This window comes from Conger conger, chromosome 16 (assembly GCF_963514075.1).
Source record: "Conger conger chromosome 16, fConCon1.1, whole genome shotgun sequence".
NCBI lineage: Eukaryota > Metazoa > Chordata > Actinopteri > Anguilliformes > Congridae > Conger > Conger conger.
The window spans coordinates 19,212,430-19,238,676 of record NC_083775.1 but is presented as its reverse complement, the minus strand read 5'-3'; the positions used below and the strand labels follow the sequence as shown (position 1 = coordinate 19,238,676).

Here is a 26,247-nt window from a genome sequence, read left to right as displayed (position 1 = left end):
GGTCGGTAAGTGGGCCGTCGTGTGCATACCCTATACAGCACTACTGAAACACACAAAGCTTAAATCTACACCTTGTTTCTATTCATACTGCTGAATTTTGTGTTCACTACTTAGTTGGTTTTATCCAAGCCAAACCAGGATTACAACATGTAAAAAAACTAAAACAAACAAAAAAACAATATTTACTTTCTTTTCAGGAGAGGTGATGCGGAAGGAGTAAGTAATCATCATTACTATTATGATTTTTTTTCTTCCAGATTGTACTTCTTTTTTATATCTAGCATGACTTTCATTTGAAAAATACCGGAAGATACCATAGGGAAATACAAATTGCAATTTCATGAGATAAGATAATGGACAATAGAGTGAGCTTTTTACTTTCATAGCATAGTAAACTTTACTCAGCTATACAAAAATAAATTTATTTAGTCCTGTCAATAATTAAGAAAATAATTGTAACAAGAACAGCACACACTGCATTTATAGAAACTACCAACAGAGGATGCTAATACTCGGCAAAAGACATTTGTCAGTTGTCCTGATTTACTAACGTCCATGCTTAAATAGATTAATAATGATGGAGTAAAAGAATAAGGTTGTTTAGATGGACTAATGGGTAATAATATGCCTCTGTGGCTTGAGCATATCACGTCAGCAACGGACATGTGTGTTTTCATGTTCAGTGAGGAGTGACTTATGTGGATGGAAGTGTTGCCTCCAGACTTTCACCTAGGGGGCAAATGGACTGAAAGGGAATCAGTTGTAGAACACAACTACAGCGCAGTCCGTATGTATTTAGACCGTGGTAAAAAATGTTTGGCTCTGTACTCCAGCACATTGGATTTGAAATTAATTCCCTTTTTTTTTTTTTTTACAGAGACCCACCATTTTAGGCAACCATTTGTAATTGGACAGTTGGCTTCTTAGCTGTTTCTAATTAGTTTGGTGTATTCAATTGCTTGGTTAGTGGAGGTTAAAGAAAGCTTTCGGTAACTAGCCTTGATTCTGGGCTTGCTTGAGTCTGTTTTTGGTCTTTTTGAACATGAGGACCACTGTAGGGCGACATGGCTCAGGCAGTAAGAGCAGTCATCTGGCAGTTGGGGGGTTGCTGGTTTGATCCCCCGCCCGGGCTGTGTCGAAGTGTCCAAGAGCAAGACACCTAACCCCCAAATGCTCCTGACGAGCTGGTCAGCGCCTCGCATGGCAGCCAATCGCCGTTGGTGTGTGAGTGTGTGTATGAATGGGTGAATGAGAAGCATCAATTCTACAGTGCTTTGGATAAAGGCGCTATATAAATGCCAACCATTTACCATTTACCAGTGTTGTGCTAATGACAGTCAAAATGAGGAGGTGGAGAAATAAGAGGCTCACCAAAATATACTATTTGGAACATCATTAAGAAGAGAGCACTGGTGAGCTCAGTAATTGAAAAGGATCTGGTAGGCCAGAAAAGACCTTGACAGTTGATCAGATTCTCACTATAATGAAGAAAAACCCTCAAACACCTGTCTGATTGATGGGTAGGCATGGATGTGTTAGTATCTACTCTTCACAGAATACTTCCAGAGGCTACATTGCAAGATTCAAATCAGTTGTCAGGATGGCCAGGTTACAGTTTGCCAAGTAGTACCTAAAAGAGTTTGCAAAGTTCTGGACAAAGGTTTTGTGGACAGATGAGACCAAGTTTTACTTGTATCAGAGTTATGGAAAGGGCAAAGGCTAAAAGGAACTGCACAAGAACCAAAGTACCCCCTCATCTGTGAAACGTGGTGGTGGAGGCGTTATAGTTTGGGCGTGAATGGCTGCCACAGATCCTGACTCACATGTCTTAATTGATAATGTAAATGCTGGTCGAAGTTGAAGAATGCTTTCTGAAATGTACAGAAGTATCATGTCTGCTCAGGTTCAATCTAATGCCTCCAAACTCATCGTCCCACAGCAAGGCAATGATCCCAAACCAACACCAATGCTCTCTTTCTTCTAAATGATGTTCCAAACAGTTTGTTTTGGTAAGCTTCTTGTTTGGCCTATGTCTCTGACTCTTTTTGTTCCTCATAATGGCTTCTTTGGCTTTTTTGACATTAGCAAAATAAGCCATTATGACAAATTGCAAATAACATACTACAAAGGCAATCAAAAGCCTAGAATCAAGACTAAATACTGAAAGATTTCTTATGCCTGCACTAAGTAAACAAATTAATACACCTGACATATCAGAAACAATGGAGAAACAACTGTCCAATTAATTCTGAAATGAGTTTTTTCTTCAGTTGCATTGCTCATATGAGAATCAGCTTTAAAATGAATGCATCAATCACAGGGAAAGGTATTGAGATTGTGAAAGAGTGTACTGTGATGGTTTTCAATATGTTCCACCTTGACCAGAATGAATCTGCTAAGGTGGCTGCCGAATAGATCCAGAATCTGCAATTCACACACACAGACACACACACATACACAAACAGGGCAGTGGGTGAGCCACATTCATTTTAAGACAACTGGATGCATTGTTTGTGTTCTAGCATATTGACAGATCAGATGGGAAATCTATAATGACAGCGTGGAAACATCAAAACAATAGCAGGTTTTGCCAAACGCAAAGAGATTGAGTAAGCATGCAAAATCTAGAAAAAAGCGAGAATTCAGCATGACATGATGTTATGGAGATTTTCAAACTGGCAAACTAAATTGTTCCAACAATTGAAGAGTGCAAGGGGTGATGCTGTGACTACATCAACCTGGTGATACAACACAACCCATTTCTGTGGTTTGCCTCACCCAGAATTAAGAAGCAGAACTCACCTGAACTAACACCCACCTGGGCAGTGCACGACCCTCATGTTGCACCGGTACACCAGCCGAGGTGGAGAGGGATGACATTTCTGAGCCAATCGAACTGCCTCCTACTGTTCCACCAACACCACCCTATTTTTCCCATGGGCCACCTGACCGAGTGCTATCCAAGCCCACACCTGCGTAGCTTCAGCCACTAGACAGGAGGGTACATGTCGCTGCTCCCTCCATGGTGACCCCGAAAGCTTCCTCTCCATGGAAACCCAGCCGCTGAAGAGGGTGCACATGCGAGAGGCCTTGACCACCTCGCTGCTTAAAAAACGGATGGAAACAGATGTGCGTACTCACAATAGAAGCTGATGAACACAATCTGTCATGCTTTGTGTGCGAGGTCACGCTTTGTGAGGGCTCAGGGGTCACTAACGTGTGCTGTAGCCATTGCGGTATACTGTGGGTGGATGTGTCCTTTATTATAAGCCTTTTATATGCATCCTCCAGACGCGTACATAAACTCACTCAAACAAACATATTACATTTACATGTACAAGCATACACACGGATCCAAGTGCACGTGGTCATGCCAAAATGGGTACTTGTGTGCATGCGTGCGTACACACACACACACACACTAACACACAAATAAGTAAGGTGTGTCTGTAGTTGGTCCAAAAGGGCTACCATGGACAATAGGAGCATGGGCAGGCGAGAGGGAAAATGACAGAAAAATGGAGAGGAAATCGAGAAATAATTGGGGAGAGTGGAGATTGCCTTGTCTTGAACAGGAACCTGGGCTTTTATAATAATTCCTTTACACATTTTACAACAAGCTTCTCTTCCCGTTTAGCCGTTTCAGCAGTCTGGCTTGCCCAAAGTTAATGAACTCACATTTTGTTCTTATGGCACCCCCCAAAAAAAGTTGGTCTCAGGAGCAGTGGTGCTACATGGGATGAGTGGTATTAGGATGCTTACACAGGCTCTGAATGACAGGGGCCCTAAAAAAAAAATTACTGTGCTGTAATTGTGCTGGGACGAGGTGGTGGGGCCCAATGCAAGAGATTTTCATGGGGCCCAAAATCCCTGGAGGAGCCCCTTCCCAAAAGGCATTGTGCCAAGAGCCGCAACCCATGGCTAAAAACAGTAATGAAAAGAAACCTGTGCTGCTCTTTGAAACCTATTCTTTTTCACAGAATGGGTACACTTCATTCTGTTTACCATTCTGCTGGTGGCAGTGAACCCTTGTGGGGAGGTTCCCTGTCCCCTACCCATAAAATCAGCCTCCAGGACGGGGACAGAATTTAAGGGACAGACTGATGCTCCCTCCACCGCTCCTACAGACTCTTTTACAACTCTGTGGCTGCGGTTTGAGACATAGCTGCTGTTTTTCCCCCCAGTATTCTCTAACGGCACATGCCCAAAGGTCTCCTGCTGCCTCTTCACAAATCCCAAAATAGCACAACAAAATGATACCCATAGCACAGTATTAGGACGAGGAAACCCATTTTTGTTCTGCTTGCCGTCTACAGCCATTAACCCTGCTGTGATAAGTTTACCAACCCCAGCCAAAGTAGAACGTGGAAATGACAAGTGCAAGCGCAGCTCTCCATGACCGTGGACTATCCCTAACTTCCTCTGCCTGCTGGCTTATGGCAGACGGTGGTCATTCAGAGGAACGGGAAGGTCGGTTCTTCCTGGGAAGCAGAAGCAGGTATTAGCTCCATGACGATAATGAGCCAGAAGGTGTACCTCTGCCCTCTTGAGCGATTAAACCTGACCTGATCCCCTTACCACCCTCCAGCATCAAAAACCAAGCCGACCAACCACACTGATTATCCAGGGGAAGCCTGGTTCTCCCGTGCTGGGGGCAGGTTGTTGTCCGAGGCTTTTCTGCCCCGTTCTCAGCAACTCAATGTCCCCTTTCCCCCTGTCTGTTTCGGGCAGGACGGCTCGCCCGGCTGATTGCCTGCCACCTCTGACATAGCAATTAGCGCACAATATGCGCATACAGTTACCGCACAAAGACACCAGACTTCCTGCTGGTACCCCATGCACGTCAAACAAAAGGGTTTATTTAGAGCGCAGCGCCCAGCCATCAGACCACCGCTCCTAACCCAAATTCCAGAAGAGAGGGGAGGGGCTGGAGAAGAAGGGAAGAGGAAATAAGAAGAATGTATGAATTTTGGATGTTGAGAAGCGGACACTCATTCTTGGCTTAGCTTGTGTATCCAGCACTTTATCAAGTGTGAACTGGTATATCCCCCAAGGGCACCTGCTTCTGACTGTACAAGCTGTTCATCACATTGAAAACTCTGTGGAAAAATATTTATTCTTATCAGTGAAATTTTCCCTCATATTTACCTCATATTCTGCTTGAACAGAATATGAGGAAAATTACTTTAGTCATGTAAATGTCATCTTGCAATTTCACTTTTTAATCCCTTTAACCTTATAAAAACCTGCACCAACCCCAGCCCCACACCTCCCCTAACACAACTTGGTGTTCTTTATCTGAGCATGAAGAGATACAGGGCCCTATTTTCCGGTCGGCGTCTGGTAGCTTATTGCAATTTTCCAGTCAGACATATCTACATTTCACCCTTTCGCCACCAACCTGCTCAACCCACGTCCAAGTCACAAGTCACAGCCAAGCCCAGTCTATGGCATTTAGCTCATTTTGGGGCAGAATCAGCCTGCTCAAAGGTTTTCGTGGATCGTATGCTGTTCAGTTTGTCTTTGATACAAATGCCACAAGCAGGAAAAATGCATCGGTTACACTGAATTTATTGTACACTGTTTTTTTCTTCTTTATCATTTTAATTCCTGTATTTATTTCTGTTTTTAATTGTTTGTGGCTATTCTCATTGTAGACTGTGATCCCGCGGGAAAGGTATTTTGTTATTTTTCTTACACCTGTCTGTAATGAGAAGAATGGCATAACGCGACTTCATCTTTTCATTTTAATTTACGTGACAGTAGTTAAAATGACAGCTACAGTAGGGCCTACTGGCAAAATTATTTATAGACTGCATTTGTAAAGCCTGTTTGACGATGAATGCAACATTTTGCAACAATTTCTCTCTTGGCATAACACGTAATATATAATACATGTAATATCTATATATGTGAAGACATAATTACTGTTTGTTTTCAACAAGCGTTGATCAGTACACACCTACCATGATGTACTGGTTACTACCAACATAATTGAGCAGTCTCATGTATCTTGTTGCTAAGAGAACTAAACTGCACAGTGTTTCCAATATATGCCAGTACTATATATGCAGGCTGCATTAAGTGCATCAGTTATCTCCAAGCATATCTTACTCGCTAATATCAACCAGTTGTGCTCAATATCAAAGAGACCTATGTCTGGAGGGCAGGCTACGTAGATAGGTAGCCTAAAAATCGCCAGAGGGCAACTAAAGTTCGAGCAAAAGGAAAGTTGCAAACGTGTGCAAACCCAAAATGCCTTTTCCACTCGAAAGAAAATCACTCAGTTCAGTTTAGTAAGCCATATCATTCATGTGAATGAATGATTGAATTGTATGTCATAATTGTTTTATATAGTTTGAGCAACAGTTCCTCTAGAGTCTTCACCTGTGTGCCCCTTGCTTCACCTTCACCATAATGGCAACATCCAATAGTACACCCAGTGTGCCACGCACCTCGCCGGCGACCACGCTAATGCGCAGTGCCAAGTGGATTCTGGAAAGTATGGGCCAAAAAAATTATCGAACAGAAATTTACGGTTTGATATCAAGACCATTCCTCACCTTTCCGTTTTTCAATAATCGACATTAGAGGGTAATTTATTAGCCTTACAGAAATATTGTCCCTTTCATTCGAGGCATTTCCCAATCATAGCCTCGGGCTGTCCGGTAACACACGGTTCACTGTGACACATCGCTCACAGCAACACGTCTCCTCTACCTTTCTTACATTTGTTATTGTTTAATCTCTCTAGTCTCAGTTGTCAATTAGTGCTGCGGGCCTCCCTGGCTAGAATCAGAAACTGCTACTATGCACAGCGTGAGATTGCTGGAAGAGAACGGCGCCGGATATTAGACTTCCCCCCCCGCCATGCCGACCAATACCACCACCACCACAACCCGCACCAGCTGCCCTGCCAACAGTGGCATGTGTGGGAGGACGTGAACTAGGTCACACAGGTTCCAGCCCCGTCTCCGTCAGATTTCAACTTTAGCAGGCATGGCGGCAGGCTGATTAGCTAATGTGCTCATCATTTCGGCTAACGAAGCAGGCCGGGGGCGAGATCAGCTTGGAGGGCTTGCTGCTAGGCTGGCTGCTAGCTGTGTCCACAGGAAACACTGAGCACAGCTGACAGGTATTTCACCACAGCGACGCAGAGAAGCGGGGAGAGAAGAAAAAAAGAGTTTTGTCCAATTCCATTGGCTGAATGGAAACCATTTGTGTGTGTGTGTGTGTGTGTGTGTGCGTGAGCATGTTTTGCACGTGAGTATGCGTAAGCGGATGTATGCGTGTGTATGTATGCGCATGCATTTGTGTGTATGTTTATGTGCGGTGTGCGTGGGTGTGTGTGTGTGTGCGTGCGTGCTCGTTAAGAGTGGAAGCTTAAGAACAATAGTCTGAGGCTACAGACTACCACACCACATCCTTTTGTTCAAAAATAACTTGTTTAGAAAACGTCACACGATAAGCCATGTGCTACGCAACACATGCAGCATGCCGCTAACAGCTGGGCCACAAGCATCTTTTTCACTTATTTGTTGTAAGGCTACGCTACCCTTACAAAATATGTTCATAAAAGTATACTGAAAGTATATTTTTTAAAGCATATTATACCTCTAATTTAATTTTGGCATACTTTCAAGAAGTATGCCAACAATTTATATCAAAGCCGTGTCAATTTTCTGGAGAAAAACACTAAACAAAGGAGCCAGTTGACCTTACCTTGCATGCAGTACCCAGCTCAGTTTTGCTAAATCTATGGAAATATCTGCAGACCAGAGAGCATTTTATCACATTAATTACATTAATATGGCAGTGCTTTACATGGTTAGCACAGCAAATTGAAACTGACAGCCGATTAATCATTGGTCAAGCCCTATTCTGAATTTTATTATCATTTATTAGGTTATTATCATTCTTCAGACACATTTCTTTACTACAGTTTTCATTCTGGGGAAAGTACAAAGAAGGGCAACTAAATTGGTTCCAGAATGTAAAAAAATGTAAAGAAAACACCCACAATATTGAATCCCTCCTGATAAAATGAGATGAGGATGATTGGTTTTTTTAAATGTATTATTCATAAACATACAGAACAAAAAAGCATATGTGGAAAGGGTACATTTTGCACTGACATCAGGAGATTAACTTTCCAGGGCTTATAGTAGGGGAAGTGCACAAGTCCAGGCATCATGCAGTGCTTGATATTCTAGACACAGTAGGGTGTGCTGTACAGCAGAATATTATTATGCTGGGTTATAAGGTGAAATATTGTTATGTTGTTTTGTAATACTTTGCTGTGTTCAAGCTATGTTGGGGGTACTCCCCTAGGGCAGGAGGCTTTCAGGGGTCACTGAAGTCAGTTCCAGAGTTTCTCACTGAGGTAAGAAAGCATGAATGAAAACAAAATTTTGTCAGCCTGGATCTGTCATCTGAAAATACAGAATCAAGCATCTCCATTCCACGATCATGTGGTGCTTTTTTTTCTGGTCATAATTTATTTGCGCAAAAACCTCTCTGTCACAAGTGACTATAGCTGTAGAAGCTGTAGGATTTCAAAGCATGTCATTAGAGACTATTCACAGGGTTATTATAATAATATGAAAGAGAAAATGTACTAAAACACACTATCATGCAAATGCATGTGCAACATTATTTGTTCTACATACAGCACAAACAATATTCATTCATAGAACACAGTCTGCTACGCCACCTTTATACCTTTAATTAAAGAACTACCTCTGACAGTACTCTTCCAGCAGACAAAGGTTCTTCATTCGCTTCATACATCAGCAGAACTAGGCCGTCATCACATTGCTGATGTTTCTTCAGTGTTTTGCGCGAGAGCTCTTTAACCTTTCAATTTCTCTCTCACTCGCTCTCCTTCTCTCATTTACTCCCTGGCTTATTGCATTTCCCTTTCTCCTCTCTCCATGCCGCTCCTTATTCCTCCTGCATTGTCAGTCTGCAAACAAAGGCCCTCAAAGAGAGAGAAAATGCAATTGGAAAAGGGTAGCCATCAATAGACACACACAGATATGTACACATTGTTCTCATTGAAACAACCTGCCCGTGCTCTTATTTGCCACTGTTAACACGGACACACGCAGCACTTGTCAGGTGACAGGAAGCATGTGATTGTTTGTTTTTTGTTTTTTTTGGTGGGGTGGGGGGGTGGGGTTGCAAGACAGAATTCACGGGAGAACATTCAGTCCCCTCTAAGTGCTTGTTTCACAAGTTGTTGTCACAATTTTCTTGTGATTTCACCAATAACCACACAGGTAATATTTGTAATTACGAGACAAGCAGACGTGAAAACTTCTACCAGCAGCAAGTTAAGAGAACAAAAAACACATTCTACAGAAAAGACACTGGCTTCACATCAGTGGAGACCATGAAATCTACCCCATTGTTCTCAATCATCACTCATGATCTGACAGGTCACTGCTTCTAGCAGCTTTTACAAACAATTTACAACTCCATATTAGGGGTGAATCTAACCAGCCCTGAGCTGCGTTTCTATCATCTCGAGCCGAGTGTTGGAACCAGCGTGGTTGCCAGCAGAGCTAAATTTAAACCCCCGTCGAAAAGAGACGGGCATCCTGGAGCCATATCAAAGCCGTGGAAACTTAGCAGTCACGCCCCCACGTGCTCCGATAGAACCTCCGCACACTCCCATCTCCAGTCGCATGGAGTGGGGTGGAAGCCGATGATCCAATGATGAACTAAGAATAGCCCCTTGTTGCTGGTTGGATGGCCGCCCTGCATCTATCTCAGTTAGACTGACTGAATGGTGCCAATAAAGCTGTCTACAGACGTTACAAACAGGCCAAGCTCACAGAGGCTAATCCAATCACTTGCCTGTCAATACTGGTGCCCTCTAATTGCAGCCATAGATACTTTGTGGAACTGAGTATCCCACGTATCAAAAGTGTGATATCACCAAGACACATCCTCTTTCTCTTCTGCAATTTTCCTTTCCAGTGTTTTCCTGGCTCAGGGAATAAATTATACATTTTCTACCACCTAGTTGGGGGAGCGTTTCCCCAAATTAACCTTTTTTTCCCTCCCTGCAAACACACAATGCCCATTCAAAAATCAACACTAAGACATACATTTTACGTGTTGAATTTGAAGAGTCTTCTGACAAACTCTATGGGAAAATGAATGTAACATACAGCACAGCTGACTAACTAGGCCTACAGCAGGAGTGTCTAATCTTATCAGAAAAGGGCCGGTGTGGGTGCGGGGATTTGTTCAAGCCTGGCACTATGAAAAGCAGAATCAAAAGTAGACACAGAATCAGATGTCTTCGTGCTAGGCTAAAACAAAAACCTGCACCCACACTGGCTCATTTTGGATAAAGTAACTTGGACAGCCCTAGACAGAAAACAAAGTGTGTAAAATTTTGAACACAACTGGCAGAGAACCAACAGACATAAGACTAAGTAGACCGCAACTGCACACACACACTTGCCTCCGCACCGTATACAATCTTCACACTGGGGCAGGAAAGGGCTGGTGTGATGTTCATTATTCAGACAAGCTGCAGGGACCATTTAATGTAATTTGTTTTGTTTCCTTCCGTTGCCCTCGGGGGTTAACCAGCCACACATTTTTACAGCGGAAATTTACACGCCCGTTAAAAGGATGAAAACAAACCGTGTGCGTTGGCTGAAGTGCACGAGTCTGTTTTCTGAACACTGCCAATGTTAACAGGACAGTCCAATTTAATAGAGCTCCGGGGCCTTTGTGGACCGGCTTATTAATAGCGCTTACGTCTGTGGCTGTCATTACTACATCTACATGCACCACCATTAACCAAAGGAAGGTGCCGCTTTATCGGAAATTGTTGTTCTCGCACCCTGGCCTCTGAAATAGGCGTAATTGCAGGGACGGTTAGCATCGGATCCTGCTTCCGGCTACAGTCGACTTGAACTGTAGACGTGCAAATCTTCCGATCTTTATAAAGCATAGTCACAGAACGTATGCGTTTGAAAGTAGCAGGCTATGCAATTAGCAGCACTTGCACTGCCTGTCTGTCTGCCTGCATGCTTGTCTGTCTCAGCGTTGCCGGGTGCCGTAGATGAATAATCATAAGACCCCAGAATTATCGTATTTCAGGGCAAACTATTGGACATTCAAAGTGAAGTGGCGATCAGGGGTTCAAGGGAGGGTCTCACGGGATGTGATTGGATCATTTATGGCAGATCCAGGGTCAGTTGCCCCAAATATATTATTGAAATTGATAACGTACCATCAATACTGAGGCTGGATCCAAATCAGTTTGTACCATTTCACTATGATGAAAAAATAAAAACTGAAACTGACAAAATTATCGTACATTTAGAATTATTGATCGTACAAAGGGCTAAATTATTGTACAAATACGATAATTATTGTACATCTGGCAACGCTGGGCAGTCTTCCAATTATCTCCCTGCTTTTATCTTAGCAAACCATTTTTCTCACAGTGACGCATTACCGTGCTCTCTGAGCTTTTAAAAGAGCAGCCCTCACCAAATGATCTGAAATTTCAGTTAATGGCAAAACTAACTTTGGCAAATGGAACCAGATCATTATGAAGTGACTCACTCAACCTCATCTCTATTAACCTCCCTGGCAACTTTTAAACACAATTGAACTGATCCATCAGAAAAGCAAGTTCCTTTCTCCCTTCTCATATAGCCCAGGGGTTCTTAGCCTTTTTGCACTCAAGCCCCCACAATGGAGATATTCCAGCGCCCCTCCCCCTCAGGAGAAATTACACCATCATCACGTACACATCCATTTAACATCATAAAAGTGATTTTAAAGAATTGGTGTAAAAATGTCATAGCAAACAGCAAAAACATGTCTATATTTGTAGACTATTAATTGCTTGCTTTGTGTAATTAAGCTGCATAACTACTGATGTTTTGTGGTTGAAGCTTTGAATAATTTCCTATCACCTGAAGTCCCCCCTGACAGCTCGCTGAGGCCCCCTTTCGGGCCCTGCCGCCCCTGTTGAGCACCACTGACATAACCAGCGCTCCCACGGCGGGGACTGAGGGGGCACCGTGACCCGATTTCAAACGGTTAATGTGTAAACACAGCGTTCTATTTGAAGTGATTTCTCAACAGAAACTGGCTACCTAAATGGATGCTTCTACAACCCATGGACCAGGTCTCCTGGGTGGAAACCAGTGAGAATGAAGCGAGTCCTCCTTCCTGCATGCTGCCTCCTGCTTTCACACTGCACATTTCAGCCCCCCACCCAGCTCACATTAAGGCCTGTCATTCGGCCAGCTCTCTACAGACAGAGCTCGCGTCTGTGCATTTCACAACCCTGAAGAAGCGGCATAGTAAGGCATATATCCAGACCCACACACAGATGCAGAGAGGGCGAGAGAGATAAATGGAGATGAGAAGAGAGAGAAATGACATGACATTTTAGTTCGCAGACACTTTTATCCAAAGCTACGTACAAAACGGTACATATCAAGGTCATACAACAAACAACCAAACAGGTACAGTTCATATAGAATTGGTTGTAAGGCCATGAACATATGTCCAGTACACAAGGTAGATAGGCCAAGTCTGTAGCTACCATACCAAGACAACTACAACTTGAGGAACTAGAGAGAACGAGAGACATAGAGCCTATCAGCAAGTGAGAGCAACACATGAAAAGGAGTAAAGAGGGAATGAGGTAGGACTTTAAAAGGGAGTGAATAAGAGGGGAGAAGGAGTGGAAGAAGTGAGCGTGTGGCCGTAGGAAAATTTAACAATGCTCCTTCCACAATCACAACCCCCAACCTCTTTCCACCTGATGCATCACCTAGGTGTGAAGTGAGGCGAAAGAAAGTTGCAGAGGTTCAGGCTGAAAGCTATTTGTTCACTCCTCTCGAGGTACGCAAAGTGCTTTAATTCTCTGCGGGCATTGGACCAGACCGGCATTCGAGGGACTGCCAGTCCAGAACAGATGCAAAACAGAGGGAAATAGTCCTACAAAGGAATTTTATAAAATCAAACTAGACTTGTTCAAAGTGTCACAAAACCGCAACATATTGAATAAGCTTTCTACCGCTATACTAAAAAGAGTAATCAGCGCGCTCTATGGGCTAACGGCAATAGTACAGGAAACTGCACGGAAGCTGGATGCAGATGAGGCATTTGACAGAAACTGTGAGCTAGAGAGTACTTCTTGTTTTATAGAACCATATAGAACATACTGTACATAGTATGGAAATAGATCTACAATAATTGGTATTATTTACAAGACGTATTTCATACAAATAAAGCATTTTAACTGAGCTGAATATAAAGACTGAGATAGTGGAAAGAGAACACAAAGTGGAAGGGAGAGAGAGTATATACATGTGAGACAAATAGGAAGAGAAAATGAGGATGTGGAATGTAGCTGTCCTGGCAACATAAGCCTAACAGAGTGTCAGAAAATTGACAGATGAAAGGCGAACGTTGCACTCCTTGCTCTCGAAAGATATGGCTCATGCTTGAAGCAAAGTACCGTTCAGAGAGCAGTGTGCCGGGGCTTGGTTTGGTTTGGAGGTGCACTGCATTAAAGACATTACATTCATGAGCTTTTTAATAAAATTATGGCATCTCAGATGCAAATGGCTGCCATTACCCCTGGATTGTCACTTATAATTATGGTAATGCACACAAAACACCAGTGTAACTGTAGATTATTTGTCAGAGAAAACCTACCTAAGCAGAGAACACCTCGAGAGGAACACAGAGGAGGGCTTTTTCCGGTAAGTCTCTCAGTTGCAGTTGCGTGATAGACATCTATGTTCATCCTCCTGAAGGTCAATTAGTCACCCCCCAAACCACATACAGGCCTGTTTGAATAAAATGTAAAAGTTATTTCCCATCATTGCAAAACACTAAATGACATGCGTTGGTGCACATCCACTCCAAGTACAGTCACAGCGGGTCACTGCACTGCCAATAACGTAATTCCCCAGGTGACCAGATGGCTTTTTCTCCTTTCAAACAACAGCTTGACATACAAAAGAAAGCCATGCATTTTCTTTTTTTCTTTTTTTACATTTCACAAGGCAGTCTCCTGAGCAGACACTGGACACGTCTAGGACTTGACGATCAACATAAAAAGATCACACCTGTCACAAAATCAATAGATAAGAGAGGCCAGAACCAGCTTGACATTTTAGATTTCCATTTGCGTTGTTGCAGAGACTCCCTGGACTCGTCTGTTGAAACCTGTTTTCTCATGGTGACATCATCCACCCTTTTCACAAGTACAGGTGAAAAACGGACAAGAGAGTTTAATTACAGGATCAACTGAGCGTCATATGCAGCCAGCTCACAGCAGTCACTACAATAAGAGCATAAGTGCCTGTCCTTTAACCAGACCTGGGTCAAATGTGTAATTGTTCTGGATTCAAATATTTCTCTATGCTCAGCTTGTCTGGTGGATTGGAACCTATGAAATACTGTCACAAAGTGAAAACACCAACTTCTGGTTATCTTTGTTGGCTCAATTGCACCAGGCAAGATCAATCAAGCACAGAAAAGAATTTGAATCTAAAACCACTACTAATTTGACCCTGGTCTGCCTTTAACTCAGCTTGGCTTTGTCTTTGTTATTTTTTTCACTGGATCCAGTTGAGTTTTGATCCATCGAGAAGTGTAAAGAGAGGTCAGTAAAAGTCTTTCTTCTCAAAACCAGCCGATTTCACAAAATGAGTGATAAATCCTGGCTGAAGAATCAGGCCAACTTGCAATTCCTTGTGATTAAAACAAAATCGTGGGGAGGACTTACATTCTCAACCTGGATTTTACACCAATGGATGCATCCTAGTATCTCTGCAAGTTACTCAAAGTTTTGATGCAGTAAGTCTCTGTGAAATAGGCTTTCATATCGTTAACATAACATCAGTGTTCCTATGACTACCATTCTATCACTCGTGTCATTTTGTACGATCAAGACACAAAATGGCAGACAACTCCGTTCACCCATCCATCGGCCCCTGTACTTCTATCCATCTTCTTTAACATCAGAGTAGGGTTGGTGCTTGGTATTCTGCCTGGATTCAGTAGGAGTAAGTGCTGTGGGAAGAACAAAAAAAAAAGCTATATTTTATTTGTGTCAGAGAAGCACTAAGGCCTATCATTCTGTGGACAGTGTCCCATCTTACCAGGTTCTGTGGAATGCCTCATTTTCTGGTCTAATTCTTTATTCTTTTGGAATTCAGGTGTGGAGATACAGTCACAGTATGACTTACCTCTTTGGCAGTCACTGCACAGCAGGCAAAGGCAGCCATTGCCCCAGGTATTCTCACACCCACAGAACAAGCCCCGTGGTTTTCATGGCTAAAAGTGAGTGGGGGGGGGGGGGGGGAGGTGCGATGGAGGGAGGTTATACAGAAATAACAAGAGAAAAGAATGGAAAAGGTGTGAGGGAGGGAGAATGAAAGAGACTGAAAGAGAAGGTGTACAAAGAGTTTTAATATCGCTTGTAGGACAACCTGAAAATGAGATATCCAGACTCTAATGATGCTGACGGGTCACAGACATCAGAAAGTCATGGTATGCAATGGATATGCAACCAAATACAAAACATGACTATTTTATTTGACATTATGTTCATTTGTCTCAAACATTGAAATGGGGGACTAAATATAAAAAATGCTGTAATTACTACATGGTGAACCCGAAATGTGTAAAAAATACCCTTTAATAAAAGCTCTTAGTCTGTGCTTTGGCCACGTATGAATTGTTTGACCACAAACAGAGAAAATATTAAATCTGAAAAAGCAGAAGGTGACCCGGTAAGAGACAGACAGAATAGAGGACAAGGAAGTAACAGAACTTAAAAAAAAAAATAATAATAATAATAAAAAAACTAAAGTGAGCAAACAAAGAGGAAAAAAGGGAACAGGTGATCCTTGAACCCTGGCGTCCTGCATGAGAGACAATCACACTAACCAGAACAGCAAATTTGCTGGGAACCAGAACTGCCTTTTAAGCATATGAGGCTGCTTGTTTAAAATAAACAAATCCCCAGTTGACACGACCATCGGCCCCCAGGGTGCTGTTGAGGGTAAAAATATTGCTTACCCTTCTGCAACTTTGTTGCCTTCCATTACCAGTAGTGATTGTTACCATCAGCATTAAAATGTTCAGTTAAGACCATTCAAATCATGTATTTTTTTTACACCTGAAAGGATTACAAAAGAAAATGAAGTCTGACTCGTTCCTGGCAGCTAAACGCTCATATAGACCGATGGCGTTGGTTTAATTAAGCCGTTCACATCCAATTACAGATGACAGTCCTGCAGGGAGGCACAGTGGGCCAGAAATGGCGGTAATACCGAGCTGTCATTTCATCAGCGTGGCGGGTGACCTTCATTATGCGTGGGGCGGGCATTTCATGACTGGGGTTTTACAGGAGATCTCGCACTGAGGGGCTCCATTGACGTGAGCAACTGTGGCACCTCACCACTAGAGACTCCAAACCAAAAACTCCTACTGCCTGCTTTGCTATTGGGTCATCCAGAGTAAATGATGAGATTAGTATGGCATGAGGACGTATCAGAAACCCATCACAGGAGACTACCACCTACGTATGTACACGAGAATACGCACAGACGTACACATACTGTAAGACTACCTGAAGTGAAAATACAGTGTCAAACAATTAACCCCAGGGGCTACACACATGCATCATTCTGAAGTGAATACGGGCCCTAACAATGATATACGAGAGCGGGGTCACTTTCATTTGCACGAATGATCCACATGAGCAACATTAGCCCGTTACTGTACTCCCAGACACCAATAATGAATTGAAAGAGTTGGACTGAACTGTAGCAGAAGCAGCAAGCAAGTATTTGGACAGTGACATATTAAAAAGATTTTTTTTTTTTTAATTGTATTTATCATATTGAACAGTGCAGGAATTGCAGCCATTTTTATACATAGTCCCCCCAATTTTAGGGGACAAAAAGTAAATTAACGATTGGCTGCTCGAACAGGTCTTGTGTTAAGCTTGTCATTATTCCATGCGTAAAACAGCGAGCAAAAGGTCTAGAGCGGATTCTAGGTGTGCCACCTGCATTGGGGGTCTGTTGTTGCTGTGGCAGTGTTAATGCCAGAGAAGAAGGCCATTATTACGCTGAAAAATCAGAATAGATTCATCAGAGACATAGCCCAAAAAAATTGGCGTGTCAAAATCAACTGTTTGGTACATTAAGAAGCAAGAACACAGATCCAAGCAAATGCATCAAAACTGTTTGGACGATGCTTCATCATGCAGCAGGACAATAATCCAAAACATACAGCCAAAATAACCACGTTTTTTCGGGCCAAATAGTGGAATGTTCTTGACTGGTTGAGTCAATCACCTGACCTCAATCCAATTGAGCATGCATCTCTTTTTCTGAAGAGCAGACTGAAGCCCCCAAGACAAGCACGAGCTGAAGAGGGCTGCAGTACAGGCCTGGCAGAGCATCACCAGGGAAATACCCAGCATCTGCTGAGGTCTATGGGTTGCACACTTCAGGCAGTCATTGATTGCAATATTGAATACAATTCAGTTTTCTGTTCATTTGTCCAATTACTTTTGGTCCCCTAAAATTGGGGGGATTATGTGCAAGAAGGACTGTAATTGCTATACGGTTCACCCAATATAGATAGAAAACCCTCAAATTAAAGCTGAAAGTCTTTAGTTTTGTTTTATTTCAACGGTTTGTTCGCGGAAGTACGGCGCAAAAACAACAAAAAATGTGTCACTGTCCAAATACTTGTGAACTGCACTGTAAGCAGGCGGTCTGTAGCGTAGTGGTTAGGGTAAATGACTGGGACACGCAAGGTCGGTAGCCACAATACGATCCGCACAGCCGTTGGGCCCTTGAGCAAGGTCCTTAACCCTGCACTGCTCCAGGGGAGGATTGTCTCCTGCTTAGTCTAATCAACTGTACGTCGCTCTGGATAAGAGCGTCTGCCAAATGCCAATAATGTAATGTAATGTAATGTAAGCTATATATAGGTGTGGGCAATAGCACAGAATTGTCTGACACCTGTCTGAAAAAAATGAATTTTCTGTGTTCAGTTAGAATGCATACACAGAGCTGCTTTAAGACAACAAAGCCCTTCATTATGTGCCTGGTCAGCATGTGGTAAGTGGTTGGTCTGAACTTGGTATGATTGTAGTCTTCAATGGTCTAACTTAGTTCAGCACGGGCTATGAACGGCATTATGGCAGCTCAGCCAAGTGTCTCCACCGAAAAACAACCAATGTATCCAGTAATGTGAAGGAGAGAGTTTCGAGATTATATTGAAGATAACAGTGCTTACATTGCCTGGGGACAGAGATACGTGCCAATGAACACACTCACACACACTTCCAAAACAAATTAAGCAAGCAGGAGGAGGGGATACACACATCACTGAATAAACACAGAATAATCACATGGCCACACGTGCACAATTCATAAAGGTGAACATGCCACAAAAACCACTACAGCTCTGCCTGACAGCCTCACATTCACAGCAGAAATCTGTGGTACAACAGTGCCCCCTGTAGACCAAGGGAAGGAAAGGCGTGCAATCCCGACAGGTTTGAAAGAAAGTAGACAGGAGACTAATTTGTCTTTCACGTACAGACAAAAAACATTTACCTTTCTGCAAAGACAAGCACAGAGCACGTTCATTCAGAGAAGGAGGTCGTTCTTTACTGTCACAAAGAAAGCAACTCCAAACAGATGATTGAACAGCTTTTTTACAATTCTGATGCGTTATGAGCATAAGGTGGAGCTAATCTCAATAAAACGTTTTTCCAAAAACTCAAAACGACATTTTTAAAAGTTAAACTACAAATTGGATATTTTCACATTTATACACATTTAGTTCTGTCACCTATCTTGTTCTGATTTTGTGCTTCTCAGCTTGTGGGTTATTTCTCAGTTAAATGTCACTGTGCGATCGTGCTGTCTGTGTGCAAGACCTACTGTATGAGGGTTCATGAACTACCCCAAATGAGCTACGTGCTATCATGTCCCATCAATGATATCACCCAATCATGATCCAGTGATGGCTTTTTGCAATGGGCATCCATGTCTTGTGATTGGTTTTTATGAGCAAGTGCTTCAGAGTTCATTGCAGTTCTACCTATTAGGGAATACGTGAAACTCCCTGTCACTAATGTCTAAAGTATAACACAAAAAGGAATGATTGTGAAAGAATAAAAGCAGGAAGAATAATTTGCTGGATGTTAACGGTAAATTAAACACTTCATATAGCTCTGATGTTGTTAGTAGAGGCCGTCTATGATCCTTCCATAACTGCTGACGAGTAAGTCGAGATCACAATGGGTGCAGTCCATTCCATTCCAGTACCCTCGATATGACCTCCATTCCAGAAATACTTCATTCACTTCAACCATCTCATGGACACAGATCTGGGATGCTTACACCAGTCAGAACACAATTATTATTATTTTTGATCAATAACCATCACCTCATCACACTCTGAACCAGATGACCGCTGATTCCAGATCAGTCGCACTTTCAGCTCCACAGCAGTCCAGTAACTCCCTGCAGCTGATTGGCTGGAGGGTTGGGCAGCACTTCTGTCCGCACTACAGCCAATTGCTCTGCGGGGGGCGGAGTCAGGGAGAGAGGTGACGAGGTGCCCATCACAATGTGTCAGCTCGTCCCCTACATTGTCTTGGGTAAAATAACGTTGTTATTGGACGTTTTTAATTGACTGGATACGGTCTTGCACACTTTCCGGTGGGAAATTGATGTTTGCTTCCCAGCGAGTCAGCCAGGATCTTACCCACCAGTGGAGGTGGGGTTGGGGATTCTTTCAGCCATCCTGCCCATCCAACCGGCACAATGCCGGCCAAAAGGGTGGGGGGGGGGTGTGCCAGAGGAACAGGAAGTGAGGCTGACACCATGGGGGGGTCAAAGGTCACGCTCAGGCGATCATGATGACACCAAAGTATTTCCGCAGCTGCTCGAGGAAGATGAATGTCAGCACCGTTTGGGGGACCAGGCGGATTGCAGCCGGAACCAGGCCCTGAAATGGGATTGGATAATCATTTCTTCATCTATAACTTCAGTTAACAGAACCAGCACTGTAATAACATTGTAATAATGTAGTAGTGATAACCACAGACATAGAACTATGGTAATACTGTAGTAAATAAAACTTAAAGAAAGGTTAATGAATAAATAACACTATTATTAAGTGTAGTAAATAAAACTGAGAAGTTACCAGCAGCAGAATGGTAATACCGTAGTAATACTGTATTAATTACCTTGTAGAAGCCCATCGGTCCCAGTTTGGCTGTGTCTGTCAGGCAGTGCATCACTCCCTGAAGCAAAGAGAGAGACACACACTGGAAGACTGAATGCCACGTGTACACACGCATACACAGAGAAACACACGCACACACTCACGCACAGACAGACAGACAGACAGACAGACAGAAAGATACACATATGCATACACACACACACACACACACACAGCCTTACCTCATATTCCCCTTTACAGTTCATCAGCCTGGTCTTCACCACATCCAGAGGCTGGCATAAGAATGTGGCACAGCCTCCCTGAACAGGGAGAAAGTCGTTTGAGTAGAATTTACACTTACAATTGGCAATCATTTTACTTGACAAATTTCAGGTCTATTTTTGATCGTTACCTCCAATTTAGTACCAAAATATCGCTATCGCCTGAGGGTACAAGGAGAAGACTCACTGCGATGAAGCTGGCCAAGAAGTGGGTGAGGATGTTGTCTGACATGGCTCCCGTCCCCAGCACCAGCTGCTTGGCCTGGTCATAGCAGGAGAGCTGGACACACACGCATGCACGCACACACACACACACACACACACACACGCACATACACACACACACGCACACACACACACGTTTGCACACAGACACACACGCACACACACACGCATATACACACACACACCCATACACACACACGCACACACACACGTTTGCACACACACACACACACACACACACACACACACACACACACACACACGAGTACACACACACGCATGCACAGGAAAAGGCATCAGGATACCATTGAAAATCACACTGAGCATGCCTCACTCTTCCCAGCATGCACTGATTACAGCTTCTGTGTTCCTTCCATCCTTCCTCTAGAAGGTTACAGTGCTGTTATTGATGCTAAACTATGGATAATCTGCATTCAACCACGCACCCTCTCTAGTCATAAATATTCATTACAAGACTAAATTAGAAGACTTTTAGATTCAGTAACGGCAGAGACACAGCTCTCGGTGTTAGAGATATAAAGTTCCCATCATACCTCAGTACCAGCATGCCTCACTTCTAGCATAACTCAGTCCCTCACCTGTCCTACAGTAACCAGCGCCCCCCTGCTGGAGGCCAATGTGGCTCCAGAGAACAGCTTCCTCAGTCCCTCTGGTGAGACAAATACAGCACCATGGGATAGACACACACACACACACACACACACACACACACACACACACACATACATACATATATGCAAAAACATATGCACACACTCACAAACATATGCATGCACAGAGCACCATATAACACACAGACACGCATGCACACGCACAGCAACATAGGAAACAGACATACACAAACAAGCACACACACAGATGTACATAAGCACGCACTCAGACACAGCACCATAAGACACACACATACACAAACACGCACACACAGATATACATAAGCACGCACTCACACACACAGCACCATAAGACACACACATACACAAACACATAAGCACTCACTCACACACACACGGCTCCATGGCATACTGACACATATGAACATGCACGTGAATGCCTTCACACACAGCTCCATAGGGCGCACACACACACACACACACACACAGTACCATGGCTTACACTCACACACACAGTTCCTTCGCTTAGACTGACAAACGCAGGCCACACAGTGTCCCTTACCTTCCCTCCACACGCGGAACATCCCATCCAGACCATGAGCATAGCTGCCAGACAGACAGATAAAGACTCTATCAAACCACAAAGTGTGATGGGGCGCAAACAGGACATAACAGCCCAACAGCACGTTGTAATGTGCCATCTCTTCAGCAGGGGGCAGCAATGCACTCACTTCCTCCTGAGTTCAGGCGACAGTTTCACATCATTCTGCATCCTAGAAGAGAGAGAAACAGACTGAGGACACTATATATGAACATTGTCCTTATAATATCTAGAAATACAATGTGCTGATTAATTGCCAATTTCCCATGGCTTTGCTGTGCTATATTGCTCTGTGTTATGATAGAAATGACCTGCATAGTTCTCTCACCTGACATTAACCATGTCTGCAGGTGTCCCAATAAAGCCCCCCGCAAGCCCTACAGACAGACAGAGAGAGAGAGAGAGATAGAGAGAGAGAAAACAGAAAAAAAAAGAGGAATGATCAGAGAGATCTGATGAGTTTTGATGGAGCTGTGGTGATCAAAGACTGGGGAGTGATTTACAGAAACAGATGGGCCTTTTGGAAGCAGGCACAGTGGAGCCAGATGTCTAAGACGAGGCACAAGAAGAACATTTCAAATGAACACAAGAGAATGTACCATTTTTGAGAACAAGGATAGGAAACAAAACCACTGCAAAGAGAGTCATGTGACCCAACCACCTGGCTCCTCCCCAGCAACCATAATGGTGAAATGGAGATAGAGGGGGAAAAAAGAATGTCCCCCATTTTGTTCATCAAATGCTCAACTGCTGGATGAGGAGGACCAATGAAACAGACAATGAAAGGCAGAGGTTCACAAGTGCATGCGTTGACTAAAACAACATGGTCACTGAAGAGGTGGATGCGGGTGGGGCTAAGTGGGGATCGGTACCTCCGAAAGCTCCCAGAAGAACCTTCTGGTAAAAGGGCATGGGACCGTGGCTGGCTCCCCACATCATGTCCCGCACCGTCTCATAGATGGCAAACCGGGTCAGCGAGTACGTCATCTAAACAGAGACGGATAGAGATCAATATTACGGCTGTTGCTTCTGCCACTATTTAATAACACACCTTTATCATTCCTCATAATACTATATTATCAGGAGAGGGGGAGGGAGGAAAATAGGAAAGAGAGATGGAGTGATACAGAGGGACAGAGAAAGAGTGTGAGAGAGAGGAGGTATGGGGGGTCTTTCCAATCGCATATGTTTAATCTCCTGTCTCCATGATCTTTGTCTGATTGATCGAGGTCTGTCATCAAAGAAATTCCAGCCCATTAAATGTTCCTTTAAGCGCTTGAAGCCGAAGTTAGGAGGCTCGCAACGTTTTCTTGAGCAAGAAAACGAGCACTTCCTTCGCACAAAATAAGCCACATCGGTAAGTGACGTGGTTTCAAACTCACGCATGAAGGAGCAAGGACAATCCATTCGCCTAATTCGTGTTTACTCCATTCCACAGTCTTCACCTCCTTTTCTCACTTGCTTTTTTTGCCACTCCCAATGGGAGGAGCTAGGAGAAAGAAAACGAGCAAGGAAAGGAAGAAGGAGGAGAAGAATATGTGATGGGAAAGAGCCCTGCATGTACAACACCAGGACAGGGGTGCACAACCCGAATCCACCCATTTAAGAACTTTTAATCATCTACAGTTTCTAATGAGCTCAATCATTACATTACTTTACATAACATTCAGATCTGGATCAGACAATTGTATACGCACCAGTTTCAGCTGCAGACTGCAAGTGAATCCAAAGGATTTTACTGTGCTCAAGCACATGAATGAACCAGCATAGTTTATAGAGCTATCAGAAACGTGAAACTAAAGTATTTTAGTCGGAACAAAAACCAGCATGCGGACTGCTCCACCAGGACCCCTGCTCCATGAGTACCGCACTCAGCCTTGAACTCTGCAGTCTCTGTGGCACACAAACCCCCCACAACGGAAGTGACAATGAACCCTGTCCATGAACTACGACTCTGGATCGCAGACACGGGGTAGATGGTAGAGTCCAACCATCTATAGTGATTCCAGGGTGGGTGCAGGTTTTATTTCCTCCAATTACCCCAGCAAATGAGCTAATTGGTAGTATGTACCAACACTGGTTTCACTCGCAGATTTGATCACAATAAAACTTTTTATATAGAGACACAACAGTCTTTGGTTGTCATTCATGCGCTTATCAATAAATATTCATTCCATATGGCGTAAATGACCAAGTAATTTGATTTGTAAATAGATCTAATTAAGTAATTAGAGCCAGAGGTTGGCATAGAAACCAGAAACCGATACGATGTGGCCCTCATCGGCCACCTCTGTTACTGAACAATTTAGCCGTTGAGCAGATGCTGTTATGCAGAGCTACTCACACGGCTTACATTCCGTTTTCTTTATGTTTACAATTTATGCAGCTGGATATTTAACTGAAGCAATTCAAATAAGGTTCCTTTGTAGCTCAAGACTACGAGGGCAGTGCTTCACCTGGGAATCAAACCCGCAAACTTACACTGCAATATATGGGAAGTGTGTGTGTACGTTATAATGTGATTTCAGTAGGGTGAGTTGTATATGTGCCCGTGTGCCTGTACAGTAAGTTGTCTGAGCTGAGGGAGATGAGAGCATATACTCTAACCTGTCTGCAGAGGGAGGCACTGAGGCCACTGTACAATGCCAGGACCCCCTCCCTGTGCACCACATGCATCATCATCCCCGTCATCCTCATCCTCACTTCCTGCTGTGTCTGTAGGTGGACCTGGAAAATGGCCACCGTTAATTACACAGCATCACCATTCATTACACTGTCACCATTAATTACACAGCATCACAATTCATGACACTGTCACCATTAATTACACAGCATCACCATTCATTACACTGTCACCATTAATTACACTGTCACCATTAATTACAAAGCATCACCATTAATTACACTGTCACCATTAATTACACAGCATCACCATTAATTACACAGCATCACCATTAAGGGTGGGTCAAAGTAGGGATAAGAAGTTGATAAAAGTACAAGCCTATATTTGACATTATCAGTTTTAAAAGATTAACATTTATGAAAAAAATTCAGGTCCAGTGACTTAAGGTTACAATGCCAAGAACAGCTTCCTAACCATGCAGTACACTAGTCGTATAATGCAGTGTCCTTATAACTAGTGAAATGAAACAAAAGTAATAGTAATACACATAATCGTTGGCATCATATTTTGATCGAGGCTATTATGATTAATATTATTATTACTTTGCTATTATTGCTGGTGTTGTTCTTTTAAGCAGTAAAGTGAATGTTTAACACTGCTATGGTATTATTTAATAGATTCATGAGAGAGGGCAAATGTCGGAAATTCTCCTTACAATCAAATGCCCAATCCAGCCCCTATACTTGGTGGCAGCACATTCAGAGCGCTTACTCGCAGAGAGCTGAAGGGTTAAATCAAGCTTCGTGATCACTCCAGCTGGTAGGTGCGCTTAAATTACTATAATGTCATGGGTCATCGACTACAAATAAAGTATGATCCACTTATTCGTGTGGTCGTATAGAACGCGGCTTTTAAAAAAGACTTCGCCTCGGTACAGCATTTCAGTCGACCAAACATAACAGGCCTTCATTCTCTTCATCGGCACGTATAAGGCATGGTCCCTGGCCGACTGGGCAAGCAAATATCCAATGTTTGACCTCTGGCGTGCCATACCGTAACTGCTTCTCGCTCGTCTGCACACGCACACGGACACCAAGTCACGTGCACTCGCGAGGTTCCACTTGCTTACCTTAAGGAGGTCCAGTGGGTGCGTGCAGCAGGCAGCCCCGCACGAAGCGATGCCCCCGAAGTACCACCGAGACACCTTCTTCTCTGCCATGTCCATCCGAGCGGCTCCCTTCACCGTCCACTCCGACGCTGACTTGACAGCCAATGGGTTTAGACAGGGACACAGACGGAGGAAGCGTGGCGACGCTCTGCTTCGGCTCATTAATAATATAACTAAGCACCTACTGGCGATTGGTTGCTAAAGTCGCCGTGTGACTTTAGGTTCTTGCTGTGCGGCAGTCCGTTTTAATATGGAGTGCAGAGTGTGAATGAAACGTGAGAAATAGAGGGTTTCTAAGCACCTGTTGCCACAGAACCGCTGTCAGAGCGCTCGAGATAACCATGGAACTGCTTTAATTCAGTGCCCTGCGATTCAAAAGTCTAGGGGGACGATAACCAGCCCACATTTCTTTTACAGTTGAGCAGATCCCACTCCCCCACGTGTTTCTC

At 43.5% G+C, this 26,247-nt stretch overlaps 1 protein-coding gene across 1 annotated transcript; it reads right to left on the bottom strand.

Moving 5' to 3' along the window:
• Positions 1-18,494: 18,494 nt before the first annotated feature.
• LOC133115078 (mitochondrial dicarboxylate carrier-like) lies at positions 18,495-25,940 on the bottom strand. Its single transcript, XM_061224801.1, has 11 exons — positions 25,760-25,940; positions 24,615-24,734; positions 22,880-22,994; positions 22,336-22,384; positions 22,138-22,179; positions 21,969-22,012; positions 21,374-21,444; positions 20,737-20,829; positions 20,511-20,588; positions 20,291-20,347; positions 18,495-20,049 (listed from the first exon to the last, which is right to left on the bottom strand). The coding sequence occupies exons 1-11, from the start codon at positions 25,853-25,855 to the stop codon at positions 19,948-19,950; spliced, it is 867 nt and encodes a 288-aa protein (XP_061080785.1). The 5' UTR covers positions 25,856-25,940; the 3' UTR covers positions 18,495-19,947.
• Between the last annotated feature and the right edge of the window lie 307 nt (positions 25,941-26,247).

Coding starts and splice junctions, on each gene's coding strand:
- LOC133115078 (XM_061224801.1), bottom strand. CDS start 25,855: ATGGACATGGCAGAGAAGAAGGTGTCTCGGTGGTACTTCGGGGGCATC. Junction 24,735..25,759: donor ACCCACTGGACCTCCTTAAG/GTAAGCAAGTGG, acceptor GCCATTTTCCAG/GTCCACCTACAGACACAGCA. Junction 22,013..22,137: donor TCGCCTGAACTCAGGAGGAA/GTGAGTGCATTG, acceptor TCTGTCTGGCAG/CTATGCTCATGGTCTGGATG.